The sequence below is a fragment of the Onychostruthus taczanowskii genome, unplaced genomic scaffold (genome assembly GCF_017590055.1).
Source record: "Onychostruthus taczanowskii isolate IOZ18803 unplaced genomic scaffold, ASM1759005v1 scaffold20, whole genome shotgun sequence".
NCBI classification, from domain to species: Eukaryota; Metazoa; Chordata; class Aves; order Passeriformes; family Passeridae; genus Onychostruthus; species Onychostruthus taczanowskii.
Window position 1 is genome coordinate 204,941 of NW_024499240.1, and position 25,810 is coordinate 230,750.

A 25,810-nucleotide genomic window follows, 5' to 3' on the forward strand; every position below is an offset into this window, starting at 1 on the left:
ATCACTCTGTCGCCAGCCCTGCTCTCCTGTAATTGGAGTGGACATCTTGTCATCCCACATCTCCCCACGGCCGAGCACTTGCTGTCCTTGCTGCGGAGCCTGACCTGCTGGGCAGGCACTGCCAGCATGCTGGGGAGGCCATGGAAGGAGGCTGTTAAGCCAACGTGTTTGCAAGGGTCTCAGAGGATGCAACTTGCATGAGGCAGAGCTGAGTGCTGCGGCCAGCTGGGCTCCGCAGTCACGTTCCCTTCAATTAGATCAAAAGTAATGATTGCCCCAGATCCACTTCCCTCTGGGCATGTGGCCGTGGCCAGCACCAGCTCTGGAGTGTGAGGAGCTGGCGAGGAAGACGTAACAGCCATCTCATGGACTTGGGCTGGCAGTAGAAGCACTCAGCAAGCTGGATCCATATCCTGGCCAGTTTGGCCAGCAGAGTATCAGGTCCCTGATGGGGGTCTCCCACTGGACAGCTGCCTGCTGACCACCCAGGTCTGTAACTGTCCGGTCACCCCTGTCCCCCACCCTCCAGGGCTGCCCCTGCCATGTCACTCTTGGTCCCCTGAGCTGATCCCCTGCATCCCTCCTGAGGAGCTGCAGTCCTGCAGGCTGGCTGGGAGGGTGAGCTCACTGCAGCGGCACAGCACCAGTGCTGGAGTGCACTGGGAGTTTGGGTCTTGGTATGGAAGAGTCAATCCGTTGGCCGGGTGACAAGAAAGAGAAATCCAAAACCTCATCTGGGCTGGGCTAAGAATAGAAACAGCCAGTGCCTGTGTCTTGGAGGGGATGAATCACCATGAGGGTGGTGGAGGGCACCACAGCAGGGTTAGGTTCACCAAGCATCCCTCCAGACTGTGGGGCCAGCTTCTCCCATGTGTAGCTTCACATGTCTCCTGCTGTGTTCTGTGGGTGTGTCAGAGCCCTGATGTTGTAGAAAGCCCCCTCCTTCTGTGCTGTTATTCTGTCCATGGATGCAGCCTCTTAACCTCCTCTGCTCTCACCCAAACCTCCAGTGTCTCCAGCCAGTCTCCATCACTGCTCTCTGTTACTGCCGTCCTCTAAACTCTTTACAATTAGTTTGGATTTTTCTTGATGTGTGTCCCAGACCTGACACAGGGCTCCCAGTAAGGCCTTGCCGCCAGCAAACACTTCAGATGCCTCATGATGATTCTCCTTCTCACGCAGCCCTGAGCAACATTGTCCTTTTCACTGGGTTCAGTGCAGTCACAGGGCTGCCAGAGATCCCATGTTAAACTGATGGATCCCATATCCCAAATGAATGAGGTTTCTCCTATTTTCTCCTAACTCCCAGCTGCTTTTCCAAGCATCTGCCTGGCTGCTGGGCATCTGGAAACAGCTCCTGCTCACACAGATAACTGCACCTGCAGAACATGCCCTGCCTGAGGGTTCCACCCCTCTGCATCATTGTTTATCCACCTGGGATTGTCCTAGGGTCTGGTGTTAAACTCAGACAAGCTGATGTTGCTGCCCACTGCTGAGCCAGGCTCTGTCCTGCCCTCCTGCCCACCTGGCAGCCCTGCCCTCCAGCCACTCGCCCTCTGCTTTCTGGGCAGATTTGCTTCCCACCCCAGCCCAGCTCTTGTCCTTTTGAATTGTATCTGATTGTTTTCAGGCCATTTCTCCGATTTGTCAACATCATTTCGAATTCCAGTCCTGTCTTCCCTGGCACCCGCAGCCTCCCCCCATCATCTGAGTGTAGTACATGGGCCCTGTGCCAAGTCCCTGACGATCAGCATTCCCCTGGCTGGGGGGCACAGGGGTGAGCAGGAGAGACTCCACTCTCCCAGTCTGCTGGCAAGCCCTTGGCAGGCTCTCCCATCCTGTTGGCTTGCTTGCAGGGTGGCTAGTGAAGTCAGCACAGGAGCCCAGAGCATTGTGCTTCTCCTGACTGTTAGCATCATATCCAAGGACTGGATGAGGGACCATCAGGGGGTGAACAGACTCTCTAGCTGCATGTGGCCAGGTGAAGGGCAGATGAGCCCCACTACACACCACAGAGTCCCCCCGTGCGGCCTCATGCCTCCATGTGCAGGCACTCAGCCACAGGTGAGAGGCTCTGGTGTGGAACCTTGGGGACCTGCAGACACGCCAGCAAACACTGACACACTGCAGACAGCACCAGCCATTCCTAGCTCATGCTTTGTTCTTTGTCTTGTCTGGCAAGCAGAAAGCAGTCCCTAAGCCCTACTGCCCAGCTTCCCAAGCCATGCTGCTTCCCTACTCCCTGCACCTCCATCCCACTGTCTCTCCCAGCATTTTCTCTCTTCCAGAGCTCCCTGGCTGTGAAGCCACAGTCCTCCCCTCTCCATGGCTTGTAAAAGGCCTGCAGCTGCAGCTGGGGATGGGGTTTGTGCTATGGGTGCCACTCACTTGGGCACAGCTTGATCCCAACCCACCCTGGCTGCACTCTAGCCTTGAGTAATCCTGCAGGGGGATGAGTCCCCAACACCCCTTTGCCCTTGCTGGGTGGACAGGCAGGAGCCAAGTACAACAGGAGAGGAGCACTAGGAAAGGAGACAGGACAGGAGGGGTTCATGCTGTGGGGATGGTGCTGAAACCTGTCCCCAGTCCAGGTGGCAGTTGATAATGGAGCTGAAGACACCCAGAGAAAGCAGGAGTATGTGATCCCCTTGGCATGGGGAACAGGGAAAGCAGGAGTATGTGATCCCCTTGGTATGGGGGACAGAGAAAGCAGGGGTATGTGATCCCCTTGGTATGGGGGACAGAGAAAGCAGGGGCATGTGATCCCCCTGGTATGGGGGACAGGGTCCTGTGAGGAGACAAGGGACAGTCCTGCTCCCGTGCCATGACTGTCCAGCACAGAGGACACTGACCTCCAGCTGGTCCCACACTCACACAGCTCAGTTTGCCCTGTACCTCAGGGTCTGTGCTCATGGGGTGACCTGCCTGTCAGACCCCCCATGCCCTCATGTCCCTCACCACCACAGCACCGGAGAGGTGCAGGCAGGGACTACACATCCAGCTCTGCAGACCAAAGACGCAGGGCTGGCCATTGCTGGCTCCATGGAAACTCCTTGCCACAGGATCAGGCCCTTTCCGCCCATGGTCCCTGCTGGGCCAAGCATCCCCCAGGGGACCAAGGGTCCCTGTGGACCTGTGGGGTCTGGTGGCTACGTGGCTGGGGCACCTGTGGTGGCAGCAGCACTTGGGTGACCTGCCCAGCCTACTCCTACCATGTCCTTCGGAGCTGAGGTGCAGGGCTGGCACATGCACTCTGCATCCCTTGGGCAGGGAGAAACAGGCGGCTGGGGCTGTGCGTGCTCCTTGCCGGAGGCAGCCTATCATGCTGTATTGACCCACAGAGAGGCAGAAACATGTGTGCCATGCACAGATCGATGGGAAGATTGAAGATGCATGTGCGCTTGCCGGACGGCTGGGGGAAGCTTTGCCGTTGGCATTGGCAGCACAGTGAAGGTCACGCTGACCTGCGGCGCAGTCCCCGAGGAGAGGCGAGGCCTCTTGTCGCACTCATGGGCGGCTGTCTCGTCACTTGTCCTCCGGAGACCCTGGATTCCCTGCCAGGCACGCACCTTCTCAGCAGAGCCATGTCTGCCGGGGGGGGCACCCAGCGCTGGGCTTGTTCTGGGGACAGGGAGATGGTGTTTCCTCACCACTGTGCCGCAAGGCAGTGCCACAGAGGGTTGCTTGACTTGTGAGTGAGTGGGTTGGTTCAGCAAACCCTCCATCACCAGCTGGTAAAACCAAGGCAGGAAACTGGGAGAGATCAAAACTTGCTGGCAGAGGTGTTGTGCATCGGGAAGAGACAGAACCCAGGTGCCATGTGGTTGGTGCCTCGAGGTTGAACCCATCACCTCATGACTGAGCCAAGCTAGCAGAGCCCCACTGCCGCGGGCAGGACGGGGCAGGAGGACACCCTGCCTGTCACGCTGCCTGTAGGGCAGTGCTGCCTCGGGGGCTGGGTGCTGCCTGGGGCGGTTCGAGGGTCGACGATAGCGTGCCCTGGAGGGAGCAGACCCCGGGAGCAGCAAGGGCTCGGCAGGGCAGGACAGGGTGAGGGCTACCCCGGCTCAGCCTTTCTAGCAGAGTTGGTCCCTGCCTGTGGTGCCCCCCACTTCTTGTGCGCTGCCGTGGAACAATGAGGAACAGCGAGGGAGGGAGGGAAGGGGGGCAGAAATGAAGCCGGAGGAGCCCATCCCGGGTGCACAGCGAGCGCAGTGGAGAAGGGGGCGGCGGACACGGGGCGCGGGAGGCGATACTGCCTCCCTCCTGGCTCCGGGGCACCGAGGAGCACGGCGGGGGCGGGAGGAGGCACGGGAAAGTGCACCCCTGGCGCCCCGCGTTCAGCCCCGCTCCGGCAGCCTCTCGCCGGCCGGATCCCGCCGGGACAGCCGGGGCCGGGGCCGGGACGGCCGTGACTCGGCGCTGGCCGCCGTGGGTCGCGGCGGGCCGCGGCAGGGAGGCGGTTAACGGCCAGGGAGCCGCCGAGGCAGGAGGAGTCCGCGGGCGGGCGAGCAGGAGGGGGCCGCCGGGCGAGCTGCCCGCACGGCTCGGCACGGCTCGGCATCGCGCGGCGCGGCGCGGCGCGGCAAGAACGACTCGGCATCGCACGGCACGGCGCGGCTCGGTTCCGCTCGGCACGGCTCGGCTCCGGCAGCACCCGAGCCATTCAAACAAGTGGCTCCGGCGGCACTTCGGGGCCGGAGCTGGGGAGCGGGAGCAGCGTGGCTCCCTGCCCCGGAGGCGCCGGGCCCTTCACACTGCCTCTTTTCTCTGACGCTTGCTCTTTATTTGACGATGAAATAATGTTGACATGTCTTGAATTATTAAGTATTCCCTGGATTTTATTAGCACATGATGCCTAAATGCTGCCTGTATCTGCTGGGGTCTTAACCAGAGAGGAGCGAAGGAGAGAGGCAGAGAGACAGAGCGAGGGAGAGGAGAGAGAGGGGTTTTTGACAGCTGTATTTGTGCTGATAAGCGAAGGCACAAGGAGACGATCGACTAGTGAGACAAGAGGGAAGCGGCGGCTCGGAGCTGCTGAGAGGGGCTGCGCTTCCCTCCCGAGACGGCTCGGCCCTCCCGGTGCCGTGCTGGGGCTTGGGGGGGACCCGAACCCCCTCCCAGCGCCTGGCCGGGCTCTCGGCAGGTGCCTGTGCCAGGGGGCAGCTCGCTGGCTGGGCACACCAGCTGCACGGGGCAGATGCCGATTGAGATCGTGTGTAAAATCAAATTTGCTGAAGAGGATGAGAAGCAGAAGGAGAAAGAAGAAGGGGACAAGGAGAGCCTGATCGAGGAGCCTGCCCGGCCCCGCACCCGGGATCTGGCCACCTTTGCCAGCACCAGCACGCTGCACGGCTTGGGACACATCTGCCGGTCGGGACGGCTGGGCGTGCGCCAGACCCTCTGGGCATTTGCCTTCCTGGCCTCCCTTGCCTTCTTCCTCTACCAGGCGGCCAAGTCAGCGCTGCTCTACCTGGAGCACCCCCACGTCATGGCCCTGGACGAGGAGGCCATCCGTGAGATGGTGTTCCCGGCCATCACCATCTGCAACATCAACCGCTACCGCCACTCGGCACTCACCGACGCCGACATCTTTCACCTGGCCAACATGACCGGGCTGCCCCCCAAGGACCGGGATGGTCACAAGGCCACGGACTTGCTCTACCCTGACCCCGACATGGCTGACATTGTCAACCGCACCGGCCACCAACTCGACGACATGCTCAAGAGCTGCAACTTCAGCGGCGAGAACTGCTCATCCCGTGATTTCACTGTGGTGAGTGCACACCTGGCTCAGCTTCCCTAGGGGCCCCTACCGGCACGGGGGGCACCCGCCCGTCCGTGTTGCACCGGAGCAGGGCTCCCTGGCTCACTCCGGCTGCTGAAGTTTGCATCTCTCTCTGTTTGAGTTTCCCTCCAAGTTTCACACGGAGAGAGGGAGAGGATCCTCCGTGGGAGCTCTCAGCAGGGCTCTGCGCCACAGGACTGGGCTGTCGCAGGTCTGTGACTGAGGGGCTCACGGGCAGGAGCCGCGGTGGGTGAGCAGCAGGGTTCGGCGGTCCCCAGGGTGGGTGTGCAGTGGCCAGGGGGAAAGCTATGGCATAGAGTCGTGCTCCAGCCTGCTCTTCCCCCGGATCGAAGTGCCCTGACACAGGGTGCTTCACTCAGAGAGAGGGGCTGGAACAGGAGGGCAGGCAGAGACCCCTTTGCTCATAGGGGAGCCTTCCTGCATTTGGGGGATTAGCACTGGGATGTGTGCAAATGTGGACACTGCAGGCATTGCACACGCACGTGTGCACATGCCGAAAACAAATACCGAGCACAAATGCCGAGCCGCTCCGCTCTGGAGGCACGGCTACAGCCGGGAGAGCAGGGGGCTGCCCGGGGCTGCCCACTCACTGCCCGGGACTGGCAGCAGGGCCTCTTCCAAGCAGCGCCCGGTCTGCTCAGGCACAGAGCCCCTGGCCGACCGCCGCCAGTGTGCAGCTCTCACCAATATTGAGCCTGGAATCATAAATCCCCGCTGTGGTTTGGGAAAATAAATGTGCTGAACGGGCGGAATACCTGATGGGACCCTTTTCAGACCTTAATGACTCTGGAAATGAGCCGTCTCTCTCCTACGGCTGCCAGGGGCTACTGCTCAACTGGCTCCGGCGTTCTCAGGAGCTGTGCTGCCAGCCGGACCCCGCTCCGTGCCGGGGAGTGGGGTGTGATGGCATGGGCTGTGCAGGATACCGGGGAAGAGAGGAGGCTTCGTGGGGCTGGAAATGGCTGATGCAGCATGTTCCGTTTCACTTCGTGCCCATCGCTACAACGCCTGCTCAATGTGCAGAGTGATGCTGTCCCTGGGAAAGACACTTTGCGGGAGGGAGGGTGGCGGGGGGGCCTGCCCTGTGCAGGAGGTTGGTGGTGGCAGGGGACACTGCAGTGGAGTGGGAAGGAGCAGGGGACAGAGGGAGGGCAGCCCCACTCCTCCTGGGGATTTGCTGGGCTCTGTTCCTGCTCTATGCCAGCTGCTTGAGTTTGCCCGGGAGCAGTGTGGTTCAGCAGGGATTGGAGCAGGAAGCTCCGGTGCTGGACAGTCCTGCACGTGGCTTGGCCATGCTGACTCCAGCCCTGGGATCCTCCTGGAGGATCCTGCACAGCTTTGGTTTGCGGGGGAGGCAGCAAGCCCAGCCTTGTGCTGGGCAGTGGCACGACGTAGCAATGGGATTTCGTGTGTGCTGAGCCGCTCTGTGATGTTGGCAGGGCAGAGCTCAGGTGGATGGGGCTGAACAGGCTTCCCACAGCAAGGACAAGAGTGAGTGGCATGCACTGTGCTGTGTGGCAGTGAAGGGTGACCACCAGGACAGTCACTGGGACCCAGTTTCTCAGCATGTGGCCATGCAGGACCAGCTGGCCTGCCTACCTCATCTGCTTACGAGTGTGCCCTGGGGATGCCCAGGCAGCCAGGCTCTGGTGTGCTGGCACCCTGCACTGGAGCAGGTTTCAGGCATGAGAATGGCTAGTGCCAGCTGACCCGTGGGCTTATGGCCAAAGAAGGGGAGCATAGGGCTCCTAAAGCCTCCACCCACCCTGTCCACAGCTCAACATTTCTGGCCTTTGAGGCATCAGGGGCTGTCAGCAGAAAGGGGTGTACCTGTCACCTCTCACTTGCCTGGAGCAAAGGGGTGAACCTGGGGCAGGAGAGGCTGCAGAGATGGGTGTGGAGGAAGGATGGGTGAAGATGTGATACACCTCCCTGCCACACAACATGTCCCAAAGCCTTGCCAGGCAGCAGTGGGACATGTCAAGGCATCACACCATTTGCAGCTGGAGCCTTCTACTCCCGTTCCCTAAGCCAAATTGGTCCCTTGTGCCTCCTGGGAATGACTGAAACACAGCACAGGCTTCTTGGCAGGCGGGTTGAGTCCCAGCTGTGCTGTGTGGGCTTGGGCACTCCTGTGCCTTGTAGCTGTGGGCCCAGTGAAGGGGCACCCAGTGTGTTCATGTGGTGGGGAGCTCCAAGCTTTGTTGGTCCCATTCTGGGTCCCCATGTGAGCCTTCATGTTCAGAAAGCTTTTGTACCTGCGCTGCTGTGGGTGAGTGTGTGAGTCACAGCATGTCCTAGCAGTGGTGGAGGGCTCCCAGACTGCAGCACATCCCAGCAGGGCAAATGCCTTGGGGTCCCAGGGCTCCCAGCCCACAGAAATCAGCCTCTGTAGCAGAGGGTGTCCCCCAGCGATACTAGAGAAGGGAAGGAGCTTTCCCTGCAGCCATGCTTGCAGGAGTGCTGGAGTCTTTCCTTCCCTCTGGGCACGAGGTGGACTTTGTCCAGAGGCTGGAAGTTTTTCAGGACGAGAGTGGCCAAGCTATGGGGCTGCCTGTCCAGGAGCAGGAGCAGCGCCAGGGCTGGAGCATGTCCCCTCACGCTGCTGCTTGCAGCCCGTGCTCATGCAATAAATAACTCGTGCGGATCCTTTAAGTAAGAGCCGTGAGTGGTAAATGATCTTCCCCTATTCAACGTCACAAATCCACATTCTTTATGGGACAGCAAATTAAGAAACTATCGGGAAAAAAAAAAAATCCCCAGCGTAAGCATCTTCCATGTAATAAAGCCCGGCTGGGCTGTAAATCTCCCAAGCGGCAGGGACAACCCTGAGCCGCAGCGAGGCTCCCTGCAGCCCCGCTGACAAATGTGCCCCCTGTGCCGGCTGCTAGAGGGCCGTGCTGGAGCCTTGGCAGAGCCTCTTCTGACCCCGCTGAGCTGTGCTGCTCAGCCCCCATCCCTGCAGTGCTCGGGCACTGCCCAGTGCCCGCGGCACAGTCCGTCCCATGGGTGCCTTGGTGGGGGTGCCTGGCACGGAGCACTCCCGGCTGGGCCAGTGCAGCTGCAGAGCTGAGGGTGCCCGTGCAGGAAATCCATGGTGCTCTTTACATGCCCTTCAGCAGGAGGTTGGGAAGTGTCCCCACGGGGCTGGGGCTGGGGCTGGGCTGCCGTGGGTGGCTTGCACTCCTCCTGACCTCTCTGCCTGGCACCCCGAGGTGGTACAACCACAACCCGAGGCCAGTTCTGGCCATGTCAGGTGGCACTGAGACAAGAGGGAGCCTTCCCGATGGTGCTCTGGCGATGGGGTACAGCCAGATGGGGTGTGCAGGAGTTTGGGGGCTGTGGGAAGAAGGGCATGGAGGGGTCTCCCTCAGCTGGCAGCAGCATCCCGCCTGTTCGCCGACAGTGGCTGCAGCAGGAGCCTCCGCTCTCGCGGCCGGGAAGGAGCCCAGTGCCTTCCTCAAAACCTCATTCGTTGTCAAAAGCCTTTTGTTTGTGATGTGTGGCTGCCGAAGCCAGTTGTGCCGGGGCTGGAAGCTGTGGGGGAGCAGGGAGGTTGCTGAGAGCTGGCAGTGCCTCTCGGAGCTGGCACCGGCCCCGGCTCTCCATGCTAGGCCTCCTGCCTGCCCGGGATTTGGGCTCTGTGAGGGATCTCCCCAGCACCCCATGCAGACCCCAGAGGGGGAAGCCCTGTGCTGAGATGGGCAACATCCTCAGCTGCATTCCACATGCACACAAGAGATCCTGGTTCAGGGGGTGGGTGGGGGCAGCAGGCTGTCGCCTCCTCCCAGCAAGGCTCTCCCACTGTTCCTGACATGGGAACTCTCTGACCTTTCCACCAGAATCGTACTTAATAAATGTCACATTTTCAACCTATTTTTACTGGGTAAAAGAGATGGACTGATTGTTTTTCACCTGCCCTGCCCTGCCTGGTGCCTGCTCAGCCCCTGGCATCCAGCCACTCCATTTTCCCTGTACTCTTGTGCAGGGCTGGGCCCCCTCCAGCTGCTCAGTGGGCTCCAGGTACTGCAGTACCTGCCCTGGCTGGGGCACAGAGTGGCTCTTGGGCCAGGCAGTGCCATAGGGGTCCCAGCACAGCATCATCTCCTTTGGAGGGTGACATGGCTGTGACTGTGATGGGGGTCCTGCCATGCCTGGCAGGGACTAGCTGGGCTGGGGCTGGTGGTGTCAGCGCCCAGGAGAGGCTGGAGCATCCCTCAGTGATCCCATGCCTGTGAGCTGCTCAGCTGAGCCCATCTGTGCCCATCTGGGTCCAGCATTCCACTCACTGCATCCACGTCCTGCAGTCCCAGCCCAGCGCCTGAGCCAGCTACCCAGGGGCTCTCAGCCCATCTGGAACCCTCCATCCTGGCAGTCTGGCCCCTGTGCTTGTGCACTTCCAGGCCTGTGTCCCGGGCAGTGCAGGCACGTCGCAGGTTGGCCGTGCTCCTGTCCGGAGCAGCGGCAGCGCCATCTCCGGCGCTGTTACACATGAGCCGCCTGGGCACGGCTCGAGGCGCTGTTTGTGCCAGAAAACGGGGGACTTTAATGCAATTCGTTGCCATTTAATTTTACACAATTCCTGCTGCTTAATCCGCTGAGAAATGCTAATTTATACAATTCACGTCTAAAAATAAATGTCAGTCCAGCAGCTCCCAGCAGCGGGTAGCTGCTCCCACCAGCCCCCACCGAAGCCTTCTGCAGGGACCCCCGTCTGGAGCCCACCTTGCTCCCTGCCAGCCATGCTGCTACTCCTTGTCCCAGGTGCTCGGGCTCTGGCAGCAAGTGTGTGGATTTGGGGATAATGGGATTTTGGGACACTGTGGTGGGAGAACAAGGGATCGGCTGCACCTAGGGATGTCACTGCAAAGTCCCTCATGACAATGGGGCAGGGTGACAAGGGGACAAGCAGGCGTCTTGGCAATCTGACTCTCAGATGGTTGGGGAGATGTTATTGGTGTGGGGGTCATGAGGTGTCTTTGGGACCACTGCTTCCTCATGGATTCCCCCAGTAAATCTGGGAACAGCTGCATGGGCAACTGCATCCACCTGGGCTGTGGCTGGGGGTGCACAGAGCAAGAGGGGTGCCTGGTGCAAAGGCCTGGCATGGAACCACCTGAGCTGCACATGAGAGATCCAGCCATGGGTCAGGGCAGGTGAACCTGGTTGGCAGATATTAATTGGTCACAAAGTGCCATTAATGAATGTGGGATGGGAGGCAAGCATGCACCCCTCCTGCCTGGGGAGTGGGGATGCATCATGAGGAGGCTGGTCTGGAGAGCAAGGGGGCTGGATCATGGGGACAAGGGGGATCCATGGCTGGGAAGAACCTATACTGAGCTCGCAGACCCCTGCCTCTTGCACTTGAGCATCTCCATACCCTGCTCCCCTCCACCCCAATGCCACTGCCCCAACCATCTCACATCCATTGCCTCCCCTTCCCCACCCCTTTGCTGAGGGGACACCATGCCACCTCCATCCCCGTGGGGTGGCACTGACACCAGCAACGACACTGCAGAGAGGGTGCCAGGGCAGTGGGGTGAGCATCAAGGGCCGTGGTCGTGGGTGCCAGCTCCCTGCAGGAGGGGGGTGAGGCGGGGGAGCAGGGGGGTGCGGAGGCGGCGCAGCGGGGGAGCAGAGATGCTGGAGGAGCCGACGGCTTTCCCACCGTCTCCCTGATTGAGATCGGATCACCGTGAGCATAAAAAAGCTCTCTTCATAATTATATTTAATGAATTGACTTTAAAAGCTCTTATGCTCTTATCTGGGTAATTTAATATCACACACTTAATAAGCCTGTCTCTGATACGGGGGGAGCCAGCGGCCAGGACGCCCGCGCCTGGTGTGTCTCCCCAGGGATGTGGGACGTGCCATGAGGCTGGGCCCACGTGCCAGGCTGAGTGGAGGGGGACACTGCTGCCTCCAGGGGCCAGGGCTCCCGTGGGGTGACTGTGGGGCAGTGCCCCTCCAGCACTGCTGGCTGCAGAGGGGGCTGGGCACCTCGGGTGGCTGCGAGAGGAATGGGGACAAGATACGCAGAGGGGATTGGCTCCAGGAGCTGGTGCTTGCTGTGCCTGGGGCCACAGGGCTGTGGGACCATGGGGCAATGGGAACGCAGGGCAGTGGGGCTGACAGCGTGCAGGGTGGCAGGGGGGTTCAGAGGGTGCTGCATGGCTGGCTGGGCATGGTTGGATGCCATGTGGCCCCACTGCTGAAGGGCATTGCTGTGGCCCCGTCCTTTATGCCAGTGCCAGCTGTGGCAGGGGTCCCATGGATAGCACTGGGGACAGCCATGGGTCACAGTGCGCCACAGGTTCCAGTGCCATGATGCTGTTAGATCCCTGCCTCCTGACCCCAGCCACCTGGGGTAGTCAGCTGGGATGTCATGGAGGTAAAGGAAGGCTTGTCACCGTGATCTCTGCAGCTCTGTCATTCCCCCCGCCGTGCCCGCCTCCCCAGCTCCTGGAGTCCCAGAAGGGGAGTGGGCTGCCTCCTGCAGGCCGGCATTGCTGCACCCCAGTCTCCGCGCCCCGGCCCCCCTCGCCACCCCCCCACGATCCATCACTGCGAGCAGGCGGGCGCCTGCGGCGAGCCGGAGGGAAGGCTCTGCCATATGGAGCCAGGGGCCCTGGGGACTGCAGGAGCCCGGGGCTGGGACCTGTGGCCACGGGGGCAGCCCCCAGGATCCTCCACTACAGACGCTGAAAGCCACTGCCAGACTTGTGTTCTCTGCATGTCAGAGTTAGAGCTGCTGTGAGCTGATCTGTCCCCCCAGCCTGGCACCGTGTCCCCAGTCATCCTGCGCCCTCGGGTCCCTGATTCCCAAGTGACAGAGGACAGAGCAGCACCTCCCAGCATCCATGACTGTGCTGCCCCAGGACAGGTGTCAGGGACAGGGTCACAAGGGCAGGGTGAGTGATGCTGGCCCTTGGCCAACCATCCCCAAGCTCTGGAGTGCTTGGCAGTGCCGGCTGCCATCCTGGCACTCCGTGCCAAGGCTGGGCGGGCTGGAAGGAGGCACATGCCAAGCTTGTGGGGCAGGGGAACAAGGACGCAGCTGCCACCTGGCCCTGTGAAGGCACTGGGGGACAGCCCCAGGCAGAGCGGGGATCCCAGCTCCTCACTGGGCATGGGACAGCCGTGCCGGGTCTCCCTCCGTGAGGGAGTGTCTGGAGAAGGAGGTTTACGGAGCTGCACTAAGTGACGCAAATGGTTTGAAGCCCATAAAGAGAGACGGTTTTATGTAAGATGACTATATAAAGCTCTGCTGTTCTGCCATTGATGAGATATAGGCCTTTATTTATAGAAGGCAATGTTTGCGGTGCGAGTGCTGAAAGCCAGCCAGGGACCCGCAGATAGGGCGTAGAGTCATTTGACATGCAGCTGCCGTCGACACTGTTCACACATTAAAGAAAAAAATTAACAAGTTTGCAGCCAGTCAGGTGGAAAAAACAATAATTGTAGAAAAACGTATTTCCCCCTTTTTCCAATAACAAATAACTGGAACGCTGTTGGGGAGGCTTCAGCTTGCTTTCCCTCTGGGAAAGAATTGGCTGAGGCTCCAGTCAGGCTAGGGGATGGAGTGGGCTGGGGGAGGCAGAAAGGGTGGGATGAGAGCTCAGACAGGGGATGCTGCCACAGGGTGGATGTCCCTGCCTAGGCATTTTTATGTCCACAACTGGAATAACAGGGCCTGCAGGCAGGGATGAAGGCACCAACAACTCAACATGGCCATGTGTGTGCTGGGGGATGAAGAGGGGGGACAAACACCAGGAGCTGAAGATGCTCACTACATCAGGGGCTGTGAACCAAACCCCGCTGGATTTTTCTGCCTGGCCCAGCATTGTCTCTCTCCACCTGCACACACAGGGATGCTCTGAGGTTATTTCTCAGCCAGATGTGGCTGGGTTTTTACTGGAGAGCATGCAGCCAGTTCCTGTGGTCAGAGTGCCCTGCCAAATTCTGTTTCATGCATGAAAGGAGGAAAAACTTCTCATGATTAATTGTGCAATAGGGGAAAGCATGCATCTCTAACCTGCTCCTTGCCGGTCGCTGGCCTTTTCTCCCAGGCACTGGCCCAACATGCAGCCAAGGAAGGGTGCAAGGACAACAGGGTGCTGCCACCTCTGCCATGTCCTGCCCTGTCCTGACTCTGCCATGACCATGAAGGGTCCCAGCAGGGAGCAGTCAGGCTCAAGGTCAAGCAGCTTCCCTGCAGCTCGCTGCACTGTTCTGTGGATGGCTGTCCCCTGCTCACATTGCAAAGCCTTCCCCCATGCCCCACTGAGCCGTGCCAGGCACAGGCAGGGCTCTGCCAGCCCCATCACCCACCATGCCACCATTGTACCAGCAGAAGGCAGAAGATGAGGGTGGAAAATGGCACTGTGCTGCTGGGTTGGGTCAGGGGACTGGACCTACACCCTGATGCACTGCGACTCAGGGCTCCTGCATGTGCCTGCTCTGTCCCCCTCTGTGAGTGACAAGACATGTCGCTGGCTGCATGGCTGCTTCTTCCCTGCCACCCCTGTGAAGCCCCTCTGCAGATGCGCTCCAGATCACTTGGCTCATCTCTGGGATCTCAGACAGAAGCCTGAGCACACTCTGCACATGATGAGCATCAGCTGAGCTCAGCTGGGCTCAACAGATTTTCTTCCACCGGAGCAAAATGTTCTCACCTGATGGCAGCTTGGGGAAGATGAGTGCAGTAGGAGCTAAGGGACAGGAAAGCCAGTGGCTGGAAGGACCTGTGGGTACTGTATTCCAGTGGCACGGGTGTTGGGGACCCCTCTTTGTGTTGGAGAGCTGAATTAGGATGGGAGCAGGGGCTGGGGGACACACTGGTCACTGGTGGCCACCCGCTCTTGGATGTGCAGGGCAGGAAGGGAGACGAGGAACAGCCTTGTCAGTGTAGAGCCTCTGATTAATCACTAACTGCCGGCCCTCCAGCCAGCAGCTCATTAGCAGTTTAATTCCCAGTGCCCGGCATGCAGGAGGGCTGTGCAGCTCTGATTGAGCTGGATGCACTCATCTGGGCAGCTGCAATCAGGTGGTGGCCCCCTGCTCTGGTCACAGTCACAATCAGTGGCCATGTTCTCCATGTCCAGGGTGGGCTGGATAGCAGGTGCCGCAGGTACTGCAGCTGCTGCAGATGCTGTGGGTCCTCTGGTCAGGCAGGGGTGAAACACACAGGGGGCGGTGGCTACAGAGAGCTTGTGAGCAGGGCCAGGGGCTGGAGATGTGCCCATGTCTCCCTCTGTATCCGTCGATAGTCCGGCTGTGCCTGGAGTGTGGCGGTCCCTGCAGTGTCACGGGGCTGGGAGCAGCTGTCAGTGGTGTCAGCAGCCATGGAGAGGCACTGCGCTCAGCTGCATGAGGATATGTCACCAGCCTGTCATCTCTGGGGTCAATGACACCCTGCACATCCCTGTACCACCCTGTACCTGCATGTGCACCCACAGGGCAGCAAGGTGAGGGCTGTGATCCCCGTCTGCATCCTGGTGTTCCTGCCACCACCCCAGGCTCTTTTCTCCCCTGGCTTTTCTTCCTCTCAGATCACTTTATTGATGGGATGGGGGAATTCACCTGGGCCATGGGAGCAGGACAAGGGCAGGAGGAAACTGAGTGTTCAGGAAAGAAGCACCATCTGTGGATGCTGTTTTTCTCTCAAGGACCTTAAATTCCACCTGGGCATGCAGAGGTGGGCACTGCCATGCCTTCCAGCTGCCTAGGGGTGTTTGCAGCTCAGCTTTATCCCTTCGCTCTCCAAACCTTCCTGTGTCCTTCACTCCCAAGCTGCCATCTCCACAATTTCTTCACAGCACAAGGAGTGAGGGAGAGACCACAGCAGAGAGAAGCATCCCCATCTGTCTTCAATGCTCCAGTGGCTGGAGCAGGGCAGGGAAGGGGCCTGCAGGTGTCCCCTCTGCAGTGGGGCAAGGAGGGCTAGGGTACATGTGTGGGCAAGTCAGGGGCCATGCTGGGGCTGTGACTCCTGCAGAGGAGGCAGGGCCAGCCCGGCATCTAGTGCTGCTGCCCCTGGGAAAGGCTGGGAGCAGCCCACCTTCTTGAGCAGCACAGGACTGAGGGCACTATGCAAATCCAGCTGAGATTGATGCAAGTATTAATTATGTCCCATCAGCTCAGCTCTTGCCCAGCAAGGCAGGGCAACAGGTCGTGCTGCAATTTGTGCAGGAAAGATGGATTTGCACTGGCAGTGTGTCCCCTCTGCCTGTCCCCCTGTCCACAGCCTGCTCCCACCACCCTCCTGTGACTGTGGTGTGCCATGCCAGGTCAGCCTGGCTCTCCCAGCCCCATGCCACTGCCTGGCTTGGGGGGGAGTCATCACTGAGCAGGAGGGTGAACAGTCTGAGGCAGGCACAATGCAAGCACTGTCAAGCAGTCTGCCATACCCAGCTCTGAGATTCTGCTAATTAGAGAGTGTCTGCAATTACATGTGCTAATTATGGGCAAGGGTTCACAGTAATTCCCGCCCTGCTGGCATGACACTGGTCACACCAAAGTGCATTGCTTCTTCATGGGGACAGAAGGAAGTAACCAAGACTGTTCAGCAGGCTTTCCTGGCCCAGGAAATGGTGTATTACCAGGCCTCCTGCCCATCCCATTCCCATTCCCATCCCCATCCCCATTCCCATCCCCATCCCATGCTATCCTGTACTGGACATGGTACAGCATGTACACTGCCATACATGGGGCCCTGCCTGTGTGGCCATGACAGCTGCTCTGTCCCCTAGCACCTGGCTGATCACATCTCAGTGGAGCTGCTTTTCAGAGGGAGTTTTTCAGGCTCTGACCCCCCTGTGCTGCTGCTGCTGCTCTGACATCCTGTTTCCTTATCGCCTGACATGACCTTAATTAACTCCCTGTGCTGATAATGCTCCTCCAGGAGCTGTATCTCAGCATTGTGTCCTGCCTCATCCTCTTATGGACCACTGCAGAGACTGCACAGGCAGCCTGGAGCAAGGGGGAGAAAGGGATGTGTGGTGCAGGCAGGGCAGGGCAGGGCAGTGATACTGGGGTCACTGGGATGACATGGAGTGGCTGGCCCAGCGCTAGAGCCAGGGGATTGGTGCTGCATTGAGACTTTCAGGGAGATGCTGACCTGGTGGAGATGCTGTCATGGTGCAGAGGTGGGGGTTGTGGCAGGAGAGGGGCTGTGCTGATGCCCAGGGCAGGGTGGCAGAGGCAATGGTGCCCATGGCAGCAGCATCCATCCCAAGCTCCAAAGGTGCTGTGCACCAGCGTGGAGGGATGCTGGCTTTCCTTACACTGCTGCAGGGGGCTTGGGGGCTGAGCTGGCAGGACCCCCCACCCCTGGGAGCTGCCTGACTGCCCGGCTGCCCCTTCACTGCCAGCCCTAGTGGACTGAAATGCCGGCATTGATGACTTGTAGCCACTTTATCTCCCGTGCTTGGCAAATATTGGCAAAGAGGAGATGTTTCAATAGTGAGGTTTGCTGATGGGAATCTCAGTGTGTGATCCCACCAGCTCCATGCTGTGCAGCAACTTGGCTGCCTCTGAGGCAGCTGCTCACCGAGATTGAGCCTGGCGTGGGCACAGTCTGGGGCCCATGGGGAGCTTCCAACACCTTCTCCCCACGGACTGGTTCCCAGCAGGCTGCTGTTCTGAGCTTACCTGTGTTGCAGGTTAGGTATCATCCCCCAGCACAGGAGCAGGGCTCTGGAGTAAGGTCCCTGATCAGGGCTCCTGTCACCTGCAGGTAGCTTTGACCTGGCAGCAGCTGGGCCAGTGCCACGAGCCCTGCAAAAAGCAAAAGTTGCAAAAAGCTCTCAGTCTCCTCCCAGTTTGCAGCCACACAACCCTCATCTTCACTCCTATTCCCCACAGCTCCTAGTCCCCAAAACTTTAGTCCTGCCTGTCTCAGGTGCTCAGCTCCCATCCCCAGGCCCACACCCAGGCAGCAATTAGCATGAAGGACCAGCTGTTCCTGGGGCATGAGTGAGCAGGGTGTGTTTTCAACCCTCTGTTTGTGCTGCCTGCAGACACAATGGGAACTGTATTTTTCTGAAGCTGGCTGTGCAATGGACACCTCAGGCGTTATGGAAAGTGTGTACAGATACACCTGCTCCCAGCATGTGATGTATGGAATGCTGGGAACAGCATATGGTCCTGGGAATGAGGCACTGGATCCAAGCAGGGGCAAGGGGAAACGGTCTGAAGAGAGGAGGTGGGAGCTGCCCGTGCTGCTCCCCTTTGTGTGGGAGGCAAAGGGGTATGAAGAGGGGAAAGGAGGGAGCTGGGAGGAGCCAAAGAGGACAACTGAGGAGCTCCTGCAGGTGCCAAGGACCAGCACATGGGCAATGTGGCCCAAACACGCAGGAGAAGCAGATGCCTTGAGAGGCCTGAGACACTCAGCCCATCAGCTCCATGGAGAGCAGACAATGGGGATAATAGGGACAGAAGGAATGGGCTGCAGGGTTGTCCCTGCCTGCCAGTACCCGCACCTCTTCCCCTTCCCAGCAGCCCCAAGGAGGGATCCCCTGTCAGTGCCAGGGTGCGGGGCTCTCTTGATCAGCCCCTCCACCCGGGAGCACCCAGGCTGGGGAAAGCCAACCCCTATCATGTTTGTTCCATTGATTTAGTGCCGCGGAGAGGGTTTAATCAGCCTTTAGCCTGCACGCTCCGGCATTAAGAACAAATCCATTAGCCACGAGATAACCACAAAGGGTAGCGCTGAGGCTGGATGAGGTCCCAGCGCCTTCAAGATGCAAATTGGCAATCAAAGATCAAAGCCGTGCAGCTCCCTAATCTCTGCTAAAAGGGCTCAGCTATTAAGGAGCCCTTTCCCACTGAGCTGTGATCACCCCACTTCACTCAGACTCCCTGTGTGCTGCCGGGTTGCACCATCATCCCGACTGGCCTCCTGGCCCCCAGGAGGGAGTGCATCCCTGGCCCTGGGGAGGAGGGTGCATCCAGGGCTCACTCAGGCTGTTTGCTTGCATGTTGTTTCCTTCAGCTCTGACACATTGGAGGCAAATTCGTGTTGTCAGAGAGAGCGGAGCCCACAGCAGTGTCGGGGGTCAGCGGCTGGAGGGGAGGAGAAAGGGAAGAGGTGGGAGTTCGGATGGGGCAGGGTGGTGGGAGAGCTGTGCAGGGCTTATGTGGTGCCTTCAGAGACCGGGAGGATGCTGGCAGGCAGCTACCCCTCCTGCTGCTCGGGGATTTAGCCTGGTTCAGCCCCTGCCAGGTTGCACCAGGTGGCTCAGGGCAATCCCTGCTGGCCCCAGGGAAATCAGTGGTGGGGAGAGTGGCCTGGGGGCAGGCAGCTGGCAGCGGGTGAGGGATCATGGCACGGCAGAGTGTTTTGGAGCCAAGTTCCCCTTTTGAGGGTATTCCTGCTTGTCCCACGTCACCCTGGAGCACGGGGGTGCACAAAGCCCTGGTTCCCATAGCCACCCTTCCAGCTTCTGGTGCTGAATTCAGGCTCCAGGATGCAGTCTGTCCCCCATTCCCCACCCGGGCCATATAACCTGTGGTGGCTGCACACACGGCTGCCCCAGCAGTCCCACGAGTCATGGTCACCCCACACTATGCAGGAGCACCGCGAAGCTGCCGAGCTGTGACAGGAGCTGCAACGCCAGCACTGTCAGCAAATCTCTGGCAGCACAGATGTGTGCTCTGCTCTGCATGGTCCAGCTCAGGGACCAGTATCCCCCTGCATCCTGCTGAAATGGTCAGAGAGTGTGTGAGGCACCTTGCAACAGATGAGCAGGGAACCCCTCAGCAGGCAGTGGGGAGCAGAGGGTCGTGTCTGGCTGTCCTTTTGTTTGGGGACCCACTCTACTGGCAACTGCTCATTGAGGTGCTGCTCATCCCCCTCACAACACCCCGGCAGGCAGCACAGCTTTGCAAGAGCAGCAGGCAGTGAGGTGCTGGCACCTCAGCCAGGGTGACAATAAATCTTATCAGTGCAAACCCATCCGTAGGCAGGAGGATAACCCCCATGACAACCCGGCAAGAACAGAGGCTTCATCTTCACCGTGTCGGTGCTGTGGATTTATAGATAAATGCCACGGCTGGAGGGACCCCCTCCCCTTCCACCTAACCCTGCCCTGAGGCTGCAGGTCCATGCCGGTGTGTCCCAGGGACAATGGCCCTGGTGTGCCTGGTGGGAAGAGCAGGCCTGGTCTGGGACTCGGCAGGGGGATACCTGGATAGGTGAGGATGGAGGGAAGAGCACATGCAGAACACGATGGCATTGCCCTGCCTGGTGTCCTGTCCGTACTGTGCTTTTCACACACTGTCCCATGGAGCCCTGCATCCTTCATGAGCCCATGAGGGCTTGTGCATGGTGCTAGCTGGACCACCGGAGCTCAGTGATCAGGAAACGTGTGACTGAGTGTGTGACACTGGCAGTGTGTCCCCGAGGCCGTGTGACAGCGCCTGGCGCGAGCCAGCGTGCTTGGTGGGTGCAGCCTGTGTGCCCATCCCCGCGTGTGCTCCCCCCGCTCCGGCCGGGCAGCGAGGGGTGCGGTGGTGCCAGGAGCGGGGGCTGCTGAGCGGGGCGGCAGCGGCATCCCTGCCCCGGGCCCCGCTCCTCGGCTCAGCTCCCCCATCTCCCGGCAGCCGTGGGAGCAGTAATGAGATGGAGCAGCAGAAGGACGGCGAGATAAGGCTGCCTGCGCTGCCCCAGCAGATTAAACGCCGGGATTAAGCAGGCGGTGCCAGCTCTGCTGCCTTTTTATCTCGCTGCTTCTCCCCTCTTATTCTCCCGCAGTCGATAGAGAACGGTCTCCGAGCTGTCAGCAAAGGAAATTGCTTGTTAACCCTTTGGGGACGGGCGGCAGAGCTCCCTGTACGGCTGCTTTCAAAGAGAAGCGGTCCCCGGGGGATGTGCTGCCCGCGGAGCCAAGCGGGGATGCGGGGCCACATCCCCGCAGGGCCCTGTATGGGAAGGAGGGCAAGACACGGCCGGGGGTGCCCAGGATCTGCGGCCAAAAGCCACCAGCGCCCAACCAGCACCATGCAGAGGCATTGGGGTTCCTGCGAGGCGACAACAGTCGAAGAACAGAGGCTGCCTGAGCTCCACAAAGGAGCCCCGGGGACATTGTACACCCTGCTTTTGGGTATCCTTGATGTTCCCTGCTTCCTCCAGCCTGCAAGAGGCGTGGGCTCAGTACTACATCTTTGTGAAACCATAGGGCTGGGGATCCTTCTCTGGTGCTGAGGACAAGTGGCACGGGCCAGCTGTGTCTGCACAGTACTGTGCACGGTGCTGGATCTCCTCCAACTGCCAGGGGAGCCTGCTACCCAAACCCAGCATTATTGCTGTCCGTGTATGTGAGTGTTTTGTTGGGTTTGCAGCAGGGAGGCTGAGCTGCAGCCCATCCTAGTGCTTATCCCTAGCACGCTGTGCTGTGTGCCCAGGAGCAGCGTGCCTGGCATGGGGGTGTCTGAGGGTGGGAAGCCGGCTGGAGAGCGCCAGAGGGTGCACAGAGTGATGGCAGGATTGCTGCTCAGCACAGTCCAAACCCAAGCTAGGGAGTGTGTTAGCAGCTCGACAAACTCGTTGTGGCATTTTTGGGGGTGCAACTTTGGTGCAGTCTTTCCCATGAGGACCCTGAGCACCTCCTGAAGCAGGAGGCAGAAACATGGGGCAGAAACCTTCTGCAGCTCCAGCACCCCACTCCTACTAAGGGAGAGACCAGGGTAGGTGGGCAGCATGCTCAGCATCTCAGAAGGGTTTTCCAGCTGCCAACAGAATGAAGTGGAATTCCCCAGCCCCTGCCCCTCATTTCACTGCTCCTGCCTGCCCTCCCCCTCACATCCCTGCCCTGCACTGCAGCATGCCTTTGCCACTGGCACTTCATCTTCTGCAATTCCCTTGGTGTTGGCTCCTTCACCTGCCCAGGTGTCGCTTTTGGTGGATTCTTGAAAATGAAAACAAACTGTATCAAAGCACAAGCTGCCAGGAGATCTGCAGGGAGCAGGTTAGCCCCGCCTGGGGCAGCAGTCCCAAACAGCTTGGGATGGTGCCCCATGGCTGCTGTGGAATGAGGGGGAGAGCTCAGTGTGAGCCCTGGGCAGCCAGGGCTGAGGAGCTGGAGCTGATGCTGTGCCGGGCAGCCAGGCTGTGCAGGCAGGCGGAGGCGGAATCGGGAGAGGAAACCAGAAGCGATTGGCACGTGAAGGCTGGCAGGCTGGAGACTGCAAGGAGATAGGATTGCTGTTTATAAATACATCAAGGGAGTAAACACAAGGGAGGAAAGAGAGCTATTTAAGCTAAGGGACAATGCTGGCATGAGAACAAATGGTAAAAACTGGCCGTGAATAAATTTAGGTTGGGAATGAGTGAGATTCTGGGACAAATTCCCCCCAGGAGCAGCAGGAGTAGAAAGCACAGCTATGTGATGGCACTTTCTCTGGCACCACAGGCTGTCATGTGTGTGCAGTGTGCTGCCATGCCTGTGCAGTGAAGCTGAGAGGTGAGGAGCTGGAGTCCCCAGCACTCCCCTCTGTGTCACAGCCACCCTGGCTCCATGTGGCATGAACAGCACAGCTCTCTCCAGCTTCTGGCTTGGCCAGTGCAGGACTCCTGGGGCAATGGTTTGCAGGGAAAGGTCTTTCTCTGGCACACGAGTTTAGGCATGCTGTCACAGATGCTGATCCTGAAAGCGGAATGGTGCCAATGTCCCCCTGCTTTAACAGCCACTGGCAGCACCGGGGCAGAAATGCCAGGAGGGTGTCCTTGCCCATGTGCACGGTGCACCCCTCTGCCTTGTACTTCATCCCTATGCTCCTGAGCCACCAGGAGCAGGAAGCCCTGGTCTAGATCCTACCTGCTCCTGGGGACATGGTTTACACGCTGTCCCTGATGCAGCAGCCTGGTTGTGACATGCTGCCTGCCCAGTGCCGGGGCTCGGGTGTCTCCCCTGCTCTGGCTGGCCAGCAGCACAGCCTGCAGCACAGCTGAGCAATTGGTATTCCAGCAGCGAGCCTGCTTGGCATGAAAGGGGCTCTGCCAGCCCCATACGCCCACATCTCCACTGCTGGCTCAGGCCTAGCCAAGGGGACTCAGCTGGCAAGAGCTGTCCTGTAGCACAGAGAGAGGCACAGCTGCAGTGGCAGGAGGGGTCCTGGCCTTTCTGGGATATGCCTGCAGCAGCCTCTGGCCCCCTTGCCCCACACTGTTTTCTCTCTTCCTTTGGAGGTAGATCAGGGAGCCGCAGGAGATATTCCAGCACTTAGCCCTTCACTGGATGGGGGAAACAAGAAGCCTAAACCATCAGTTGTGTGTGCTGTGCCTAAGGTGCCCTGCTCCATTTGGGCTGACGGTGCAGAGCCTGGTGCCCCATGGAGGCAGCAGCCCCAGGGCCCATATGCAGGGCTGTGTGTCCTGCAGGAGACATCCCAGCAGCTCTGTGTGGGGCAGGGGCCTGCACTGAGGGACTGCTAGTGTGGGAGATGGTTGTGCTACTGCCAGAGCTGGGGTCGAGCCAAACTGGCACCGTTCCCCAAATCCTCCTGGGAGCGGGGAAAGGAAATGGTGCGACCATGCATGAGAAGGGACGTTTGCAGTGGCAAAAACATCCCACTGGCTCAGAAAATTGCTGCAGAATCGGGCTTGAAATGAGTTGAAATTGCTGAATCCAAGCGGATCTCATATCCCGGGCAGTTGTAATGCTGGCGTCAGCGCTGCAGCTTCCCTCCCGGGGCACCCAGGCGGGGCTGGCTGGGCTGTGCGGGGGGAGCGGGCTGTTGGGGATGGGGGCTGCCTCGGGGGGGGCTCTGGCATGGTGAGGGGCTCCAGCAGAGCTGGGATGGCCACAGTGTCAGCCAGGAGCAGAGCAGGAGGCAGGGTGCGTGGGTGTGCCATTGCCCCAGTTCTACCAGTGTCATCCCAGTTTGGCCCCAGCTCCTGTGCCATGTCTCCTGTCCAGGAATACCCCTGTGCTCCAGCTGCCTGCAGTCACCCAGGAAACAGCATTTCAGGTTTTCCTTTGTGCCACAGCCTTGCCCATGCTAATTTGCTCTCTGGGCTCAGGTACCTGGACATGACCCTCAAGGTTACCCCTGGGCTGGCATCCCCACCAAGTCCAGGTGGGCAGTGCTCCAGTGTCCTCCCATTCCTGTCCCCATCCCCACTATGCCCCAGTGATGACTGTTCTCAGAGGTGCTTCCACGCTGGGGTGATCGCTGTGTGGTGTGCCCATGCCCAGAGCCTGCCCGTCAGCTGCATGTCCCAGTGGGAATGTGGGAGCAGGGCTGGATGCCCCAGCAGGTATGTGGGAACAGGGCTGGCTGTCCCAGTGGGGATGTGGGAGGGGGCTGGGTGGCCCAGGCACGAGCAGCAGGACCCGCTGGCACCACACATGTTGCAGCTCGTTCCCCTTGCATGAAAACATTTGGCTGGAAGCTTAGTGTGGCCTCTTGTCTCCTCAGAGCAATCAGGATTTGTCACTGCCTGCAATGTTTAACGTTGTCTTCCAGAGGCTAAATACCGTGGGGAGCCGTGTAAGCCGTGGAAATACCTGCATGAGCTGGGATCAGCCCAAGGCTGGCACAATGGGCTGGCAGCACAGGGAATGGGGGACTGGGAATGCCTGATGTTGGTCCTCATGCCCCCAGCGTAGGCTGGCTCACGGGTAGGCTGGTGTGAGCCAGGATGAGGATGCTGGGGGTCACCATCTTCCTCCCAAAAGGCTCCCCATAGCAGGGGGGGCTGGGAGGCAAGTCTTGGGAGTATGGAGGGCACTTGGGGAGCCCCAGAACTGTGTGGGCTAGGGAAGAAGATGCCAGGATCCCCAGCAATATCTGACTGGGATCTGCCTGCCGAAGCACAGGCAGCTATTTTTGTCAAGGTCAGCATGTCTCCATGGGAGAGACGGGAAAATGAGGAATCATGTCAAGAAATTACCTCCCTAATGGGGTCTCCCCTGCATGTGAGCATGGCGTGGGGATGCCAGCATACACTGGCTGAGCAAGGAGACCGGCATGTAACGTGGGAATTCTGCATCTCTGGCCCTAAGACTGCAACATGCATGGGTGCCCAGCAGGCAGAGCCGGGTGCCCAAGGGCCCGTATCTCAGTTGCTATCCGTGGCTGGACATGTGTGCTACAGTCCTGCAAGGTATTTTTCTGGGTCAGCTGCGGGGAGAAAATCCTGTTCCTGGTGCAGGCAGGCTCTTCTCTGCTCTTCTTCCTCCTCCTCCTCCTCATGCGCTTCCTGTTATCTAATTGGATTTGTCATGCTGGAAAGGCAAAGCCCTTCAGGACTGTGCTGTGCTCTCACCAGTGTGATTTCACAGCTGGCCTCGGCACCCCAGTATCCGACAAGTGAGTAACTCAGCTGGACGCCATGGGCACCCCTGCTCCCCACGCTCCCCCACAGCCGTGCCCATCTGCCTGGAACACGGCCACCACCACAGCTGGATCTTCTTCTCCAATCCTGCCCAACATTGGTCCCTGTCCCTAAGATCTGTCCCCATATGCCCCAGCCTCTGCATCCCATCCCCATCCCCATCCCTCACCCCCCTCCAGGGTGATTGCCATGCCGCCCGGAGATGTCTGAACTGACACGAGATGGAAGCGTTCACAGAAATGACATTTTCTCCAGCCTGGGGAGCTTATCCTCCGTTTAAAGAAAACTAATATAGAAGCTGCCCTGGTGTGCCGTGGCTGATGGTATCGGGCTGGCAGCCGCCGGCGCTCACAGCCGCGATAAATCTCAGAGAAGAGCCGAGCCGGCTCCAGCCGCCCCACAGAGAGGGGCTGAGCCGTGTCCTGGCCGTGCTGCGGGGATACAGCGCCTGAGGGGACAGCTCAGGGCGGGTACGGGGCGGTGACCCACAGGGTCCCGAGGATGCAGGGAGCGGGGAGTCCGCGGCGTTGATGGTGCCAGCGCTGGACTGGGCGGCGGGGCTACGGCAGGAGCCGGAGAGCTCAGCGACCCCCGGTCCGCCTCAGGGGCTGCCCTGGGGCCGGGGCCGGGCCGGGCCCGGGGGCGGCGGGGGCGGCGGGGCC

At 59.7% G+C, this 25,810-nt stretch overlaps 1 protein-coding gene across 1 annotated transcript in view; it reads left to right on the forward strand.

Annotated features, from left to right (window-relative positions):
- The first annotated feature begins 4,946 nt into the window (after positions 1–4,946).
- Positions 4,947–25,810, forward strand: part of ASIC4 (acid sensing ion channel subunit family member 4) — a 28,250-nt gene continuing 7,386 nt past the window's right edge. Inside the window, exon 1 of the mRNA XM_041403375.1 lies at positions 4,947–5,776. Coding sequence (XP_041259309.1) covers positions 5,201–5,776 — 576 coding nt within the window. The 5' untranslated portion in view covers positions 4,947–5,200. The remainder of the gene's footprint in view (positions 5,777–25,810) is intronic.